Source organism: Lacerta agilis, chromosome 14 (assembly GCF_009819535.1).
Source record: "Lacerta agilis isolate rLacAgi1 chromosome 14, rLacAgi1.pri, whole genome shotgun sequence".
In the NCBI taxonomy this organism is placed as follows: Eukaryota; Metazoa; Chordata; class Lepidosauria; order Squamata; family Lacertidae; genus Lacerta; species Lacerta agilis.
Genome location: NC_046325.1, coordinates 29,560,078 through 29,567,254, shown reverse-complemented (window position 1 = coordinate 29,567,254; position 7,177 = coordinate 29,560,078). Strand labels below are relative to the sequence as shown.

General features: G+C 46.7%; 1 protein-coding gene across 3 annotated transcripts in view; it reads right to left on the bottom strand.

Moving 5' to 3' along the window:
- Nucleotides 1-242: 242 nt before the first annotated feature.
- Nucleotides 243-7,177, bottom strand: part of LOC117059475 (signal transducer and activator of transcription 5B) — a 57,492-nt gene continuing 50,557 nt past the window's right edge. For all 3 annotated transcript variants that reach the window (XM_033171246.1, XM_033171247.1, XM_033171248.1), the window contains 6 exons: nucleotides 6,641-6,735; nucleotides 6,363-6,493; nucleotides 4,232-4,387; nucleotides 2,965-3,016; nucleotides 2,084-2,191; nucleotides 243-1,327 (listed from right to left, as the gene is read on the bottom strand). In XM_033171246.1, coding sequence (XP_033027137.1) covers nucleotides 1,201-1,327; nucleotides 2,084-2,191; nucleotides 2,965-3,016; nucleotides 4,232-4,387; nucleotides 6,363-6,493; nucleotides 6,641-6,735 — 669 coding nt within the window. In that variant the 3' untranslated portion in view covers nucleotides 243-1,200. The remainder of the gene's footprint in view (nucleotides 1,328-2,083; nucleotides 2,192-2,964; nucleotides 3,017-4,231; nucleotides 4,388-6,362; nucleotides 6,494-6,640; nucleotides 6,736-7,177) is intronic.

Genomic DNA, 7,177 nt, shown 5'->3' with positions numbered 1-7,177 from the left:
TCCTTCCTCCTAACAAATTACCTGATCTGCAGATAAGTATGTGAGAAAGCTATAACTTCAGTGTTGAAGTTAGTCTGAGCTTTATCAGTTAGTAATAAAATAACGTTTGGAGGGAGCTGTTCTTCCCAGTTGTTCAGCCAAATGAGAGGGTGGGAAGCTGGGGGATCAGAAGAAAAGAGGAACAGATTGGGCAGGCTTTGTCCATGCATCTAGAAATCTCCACTCAAGGCATCCCTTTTCCCCCCTCAGAACCCAGCAATGAAATCCAGGGGGCCTTCTTCCCATGCCACCCCTAATCCTAACAGGGGAAACACTGTTTCTGATTCTAATTCCTGCACTTTCAACTTATTTAAAAACACCACCACCACCCCTCAGCGATCTGCTGAACTTGTGATGCCTGGGAGCAAAATGTCGGGCACATCAAAAGCCAAAAGGTACTAGATGATGCAGGAGCCAAGGGGTAAGCGACTATCTTGCGACAAGGCAAAAAGAAAGGCGTTGGGGTAAGGCGACAGATAGCGACTCCAGAGGGTTCTGTCAACCAAGGGGGGGCATGGTAGGAGTGGGCTACTACAGAGGGGTCCGAATAGAAGCAGCACTCCCACTGAGTCAGGGTCTCTTGCACAGAATGCTGCTGCCCACACATGTGTGCACCTAGGGAAACACAGGTCAGAGGCAGCCAGCCAGCCAGGCGCGCACACACACCCGTTTATCCTGGGTGCAGCTGAGAAAAGAAATGTCAGACACATAAAAAGATTACAAAAGACAAATACTTCAAATAAGGCCTACTCTCCTCCACAGCTCAGCAACCCCACCCCAAAGGCTCCTGGGCAAAGGACGTGGCAGTGTGTGGAATCCTGGGAGGAGGGGAGGGAATGATCCCCAACGCAAATCATATGGCAGCTTGGCAGAAGGAGGCACTGCGCCAAAGCGGAAGGCCCGAGAAAAGCCGAGCAGATGGGAAAGCCAAGCGATACACTCCACTGCCTTTTGCACGTGTGAAAGGGGAGAGACAAGATCCACTGCCTCTCAGGCACAGCCCCCACACCCCAGTCAGGGCAGGGCAGGCTTGCCCTCACTACGGGGTGAGGAAATGCACCCCCCCTCCAAACACACACACACAGCAGCTGTACTCCCTAACGGCAGCGCCCCCCATTTTTTCACAGTCTCTACACGGTCTCTCCAGGGGAGGCGGCATGGTCATGACTGGGCGTGCGAGATCCACTGGCTGTCCATGGGGCGCCTCAGCAGCTCTTCCACGTGCCGCGCCACGTCCATCGAGTCATCCAGGTCATAGTCCGCTTCTGGGTCCAGCACGGAGTCGGGGCTGAGATGGAGAGGAAGGAGAAGTATAGGTCAGGTGGGCTGCAGGTGTGTGTGTGTGTGTGTGTGTGTGTGGAGATGGGTTGGGAGAGAAGCTTCTCCGCTTCTGAAAATGCAGGAAACTATCTGTGAAGGAGCTGTGGTTTTCAAGCCAACTTTTCAACACCCTCAGAAAATTAGTCCTCTGGCTTGTTTGGAGTAAGCCAGAAGAGTTAACTTGGGTTTAAACAGAAGATTATGCAGAACTTGCATTAATGGCAGCTGCCCTGTAAATAAGCCAACAAAAATTACCAGCCTGCTAGCTTGCTATCTATCTATCTATTTATTTCTCCTTCTTTCTTTCTTACTTACTTACTGGTTTGGTAAGAAGCTAGTAACCCATGTTTCTATGTTGGCCAAGGAGAAGGAGAAGCCTCTTCTTTCGCGGCTAGCAATTAGCCTCTTAGTAGCCTGGTTTTTGGGAGATTCTTTTAAATGCCCTCTACTGGTGAAGGAGGGACAGATTTGAGGGACAGGCTTTCCTTCCTCTGTTGCCAGTGTAGAAACCAAGTGGCCTGGGAGAGGAAGAACAGAGAAACCTGCCGGCCCACTCACTCTCCTGTATGGAATTTCTGGTTGCCCATAGTTACCAAGCAAGTTATTAAATACAACGCTGAATAATAACAGGTTTGCTGAAGAGCAGGGTGAAGGCCCATGAAGCAGAACCCACTTGCAATGGAGAGCCCCCTCCCGAATATCCCACCCACCCAGCCTTACTTACTTTGTTGGGTAAGTGTTGTACAGGGACTGGTGGCAGACAGCTGGGGATGAAGCTTGATCCATGTAGGTAGGCCCTCCAGCTGTAGAGTCTCCAGATGTAGTGGCAAACCTGCAACAGATGGGGTCCGCATTGGTAATAATCTCATATGCCCAAGGGACCTTTTGCCCATTGCACTGGGCACCTAAATCTACCAAAAGGGGACTTGATATAGACAAACGAGGATCACCTCTGTCTTAGCAGTCTTCCCAGCCTCCATCCTGCTTTGTTAGCAATCCTTCACCCTCCCCTCAGCAGCAAAGGCCTATCTGCCCCAATTAGCTTATGCTCTCCTGCCTTCTGTCCACTTCCATTCATTCATTCATTCTTTCATTCATTCATTCCAGGAGTTCAGTTTCCTGTTCCCTGCATGCCTTCCATGCCCTGTGTATTAAGGACCCCCCCCCAATGACTGTCAGTATCTGAAGCAGTCAAAATCCCTCCCTCGCATCATAACTGGAAGCTGGTCAAACAGGGAGCAGACGTAGCTGCCAAGAAAGGAAAGGCCCGTCGCAGTGGGAGGGGGTTTGTGGAGAGAAAGACAACCCTTATTGTAAAAGCCACAAGTCTTCAACCGTGTCCATTTCCTACCCATTCCTTCCCCTGGGGATAGTGCTAACAAGATATAGACCCAGACACATTTAGCTTGCTTCAGGTTTCTAAAAACACGGATCCGAATGAAGAAGCTATCACCCCCATGTCTGGAGATGGGGCAGTGGCCAGAACTCTTGGTCGAGGGGTAATGACGAGAGATGGCAGCCAAAGGAGAGCTTCCCACCCCAATTATTTACATTTCCATATATATATATATTTTAAAAGAGCCTTTAAAGAGCCATGGTACTCACTCTGGCACAACTTGCTTGATCAGTGGCTTCACATACCCATCCCCCGTCTTTGCTGCAAAAGAAAAAAAGAGGGGGAGGCACTGAGTTATTACACAGGGCATGCAAGCATCTTGTCCTACCAGCTCTATGCAAATAGATGAGCACCTTGAAACCGTTTGGTATTCCTTGTTTTGCTTTATTTGTTTTATTGTCTTCCTATCATGCCTATTTCTCCAAAGAGACTAAACGTGGCTAACAAACAGTAAATATGCTTTCAAATTAACAATATCCAACTCGTTTAACAAATCCCAGCAGCGTAAACAGAACGCAGAACTGCGACAGCAAAAATTAAAACTATTGTACAGTTTTGCATCAACTGCCTTGAAGCTGAATAGTGATGGCACCTGATGGACCTCGGCTGGCAAAGCATTCCATAGGGAAGGTGCCACAAAGGAAAATGTACCCCCCATCCCTAAGCTGCCACCCATCTTGTATCCCAAAGTCAAGGGAAATGCAGTTTGCAGGGAGGAATATACTGAAAAGGCTATCATACACTTGGTCATGCAGACCAGGGGGAACTCCTTTGGCCCATAGACAAGGCAGGATTAAACCTCACCTAAACCCCTTCTCCTGGCATTATCCTATCTGTTTTTGAGCTTTTCTAATTTCTAGCGACTTGGCTATTCTGTCTGCAAGAACAGCTGCCGATCATGTCCCCCCCCCCAGACACCTTGTTCTCTCCTGGAGCCCCATTCATCACAAAGATATTTCCCCAATAAATCATTTTCACCTGCAATTCCAAATTCTCAGCCTCTACACAATCCAATTTTAGCGACACCCACTTTCCTCTCCCTTTCCCTTTGCTTCTTATCAGAGCCATTTCTGATCTATGCTATGTACCTGGCTAAACATTACAATCATGTCTATATATCTCCCTGAAGTAGCCTCTCTCAACCTCGGGTTCCCAGATGTTGTTGGACTACAACTCCCATCATCCCTAGCTAGCAGGGATGATGGGATTTGGTAGTCAGGCAACATCTGGGGATCCAAGGTTGAGAAAGGCTGAACTAAAGAAAAGAAAAAATGTTGCACATACAACAGTGCAACACAGATCACACAAATTCCAGAGCGGGGGGGAAACAAGAGACTTGCAGCTGAATGTAACCATTGCTTAGGCCCCCTTGTCAGAGGCATGCAGAAGAAGTCTGTCTGTGATTAGACGTGGGAGTGGGAATAGACCATGCCTGAAGAGATCAGGTCAGTTTTCTCTTGGTGCTGCAAAACCTACAAAGGACTGGCATGTAGTATTTGGAGAAGACCTCTTCTTTGGGACGGTCAGGATACACATAGAGGAGGTATGGGAGGTCCCCGAGACGGTCTGCCAGGGTGCGGATGGAGAAGTCACGAGTGGTGAAGGGCATCAGGTTCCAGAACATTCTATCAGCTGTAAGACCCAAGAGCATCATAACTCAGCAGCGGAAACAAACAAGCAGCTCTGCTGACCAATCAGAAACAGAGACAAATCCCCAAATAAAAGCAAAACACCTACACAGAATCGCACGGAGAGGAAGCCTGGCAGAGGGCTTTCTGTATGGCAACCCCTAAATTGCAGAGTTCCCTTCCCACAGAGGTGCATCTGTATAGCTTTCACCATATGCTGGTAGAGGCACCTTTTTACCCTGGGCCTGTGACACTTTAGGTAAGTTTATTCTGTGGGACCTCTTCTTTTGCTGAATCTATACTGCTTCATACTATCTGTAACCATTTCACTTGTCTTATCATTGTAATGGTTTCATCTTTTTTAAAAATAATAATGATATATTATATTGTGGTGAGCTGCCCTGGGACCTTATGGTGAAGGGCAGGTCAGAAATCTTATAAATAAATAGCCACATTTATTACTACTACAAAACACTACTGCTTCAGCAAATCAGGTAAAGGTAAAGGTACCCCTGACTGTTAGGTCCAGTCGCGGACGACTCTAGGGTTGCGGCACTCAACTCCCTTTACTGGCCGAGGGAGCCAGCGTACAGCTTCTGGGTCATGTGGCCAGCATGACTAAGCCGCTTCTGGTGAACCAGAGCAGCACATGGAAACGCCGTTTACCTTCCTGCTGGAGCAGTACGTCTTTATCTACTTGCACTTTGACGTGCTTTCGAACTGCTAGGTTGGCAGGAGCAGGGACCGAGCAACGGGAGCTCACCCCATCACGGGGATTCCAACCGCCGACCTTCTGATCGGCAAGCCCTAGGCTCTGTGGTTTAGACCACATATGAGTGCCTATTTCCAGCTCTGCCTGGTCCCTCAGTTACTGGCCTTCCTGATATAGGTAAGTCACCCACAGTGATGCATGCTCTGGTAGCTTACAAATTAGTCTACTACAGTGCAGAGCTGTCAACCTTCCTTTTTTGCATTGGGAAACGGCACTGGAATAAGGGAATTTCCTGCAAAAAAAGGGAAAGTTGACAGCTATGACAGTGCACTCTATGTGGTGCAGCCCTTGATGATGGTTCAGAAGCTACAAGTGGTATATAACACAGCAGATAAGCTTCTAGTCGGACGCATATTACACCAGTCTTGAAAGAACCTGCAATGGTTGCCAGCTCCCTACCAAGCCCAATTTAAGGTGTTGGTATTGACGTACAAAACCCAAAATGACTTGGGCCACAAATACCTGAAGAACCACCTCCTCCTATATCAATCTGTTGAGATGCTAACATTGACAGGGGAGATTCTGTAAGCAATAACACCACTTTGTGTGGTTTGGGCATGTGAGAGGGCCTTTTCTGTGGTGTCCCCAAAGTTATGGAATGCCCCTCCTGGTGCATCTTGCATTACTGTTGTACAGTTTTTGATCTGAGGTCAAGCTGCATCATTTTACCCAGGCTTTTAAGTGAGTGGATTCCTCCCCACCCCGTCCTGCTGAATTGCTGCACTCTTGTTTTGCAGTGCTTGTGATTTTGTTTAGTTTTGTGGTTTTAACACGTGGTTATAATGAATTGTATCTTGTTTTAAATTGTGGTATTTTATGTAACCTGCCCTGGCTCCATTCGATGAACGGCAGAATACAAATATAAATAGCAAAGAAAGTAAATAAGATTTCACACATAACATAGTCACATCTAACCCAACTAATAGGAACATACAGGACAGGAAGTGAAACTAGATGCAATTATAAGCCAGCAATTTTGACCAGAAGGGCCAAGTTAACGCACAACATGACAAATGGAATGCAATAAACTTCAGCTATAAACTAAAGCTATATTAGCCAATATTACCTAGAACCCCAGCGACAATTAATAATAGTGTGCTGTTAATGGTAAACAGTAACTATTGTCTGCAACGATTTTTGATTCAACACTCTCAGAGCAGGCAAGGACATAATGCAGTATTTTTTCTGCCAAAAAAACCGAACTCACTGTTGTCAAACCTCCAGGCAATTGTGATACCTCCAATCTCAGAGTCACTAAACCTCAAAAGGAAAGTTCCATCTGGCTTGTTGATTAGCAGGTTGTGGGCTTGCTGCTTGTTGACAAAACCTAGAATAGCCCTGGAGAGAGAGGGAGAGAGAGAGAGAGAGAGAGAGAGAGAGAGAGAGAGAGAGAGAGAGAGAAGTCAGACTACAAAAAGGTAAGGTGTGGCTATTGCAGCCTGTAAAAGCCAGTAAATGCAGCAAAAGAATGGGGGGGAATCTCACCCATCATTCCAGTGAGGTTTCAAGTGTTTCTTCAGGACTTCCATCACCCCATCAAACCACTGCCAGAATGTGTAATTTCGTCCTGGGAGGTTCTCCTGGTTAAAGAGAAAGAAAGACCAACATTCCTGCCTGTTTCTGTCACCCTGGGGTCTTGTAAAACAGCTGGAAGCCTTTATGTGTCCTTGAATCCTAAACTAATGGTTTACAGAAAGTAAAGTAAATCCTTATCCAAGTAAGGCTTGCCACTATCACAAGTTATGGGGAGAACAAGCCATCAGTTGAGAGACACTTTTGTCTTTGTTAAGTAACTTGATGATGATCAGCCGTTACTATAGCACTTCATTGTCAAAAGACAGCACAATCTCAACTCATTTTTTCACCCAAAAGGTCATCATGAGCTCCTTTCACAGATTAGGGTTAGAGAAAGAATGACTTGCCCAGTGTTGCCAAGAGAACCCAAGGCTGAGCAGGATTCTTTTGGACCAAACTTGTTTTTGTGGTTGTTGCTTTTTTTTAAAAAAAACATTTCTTAATTGC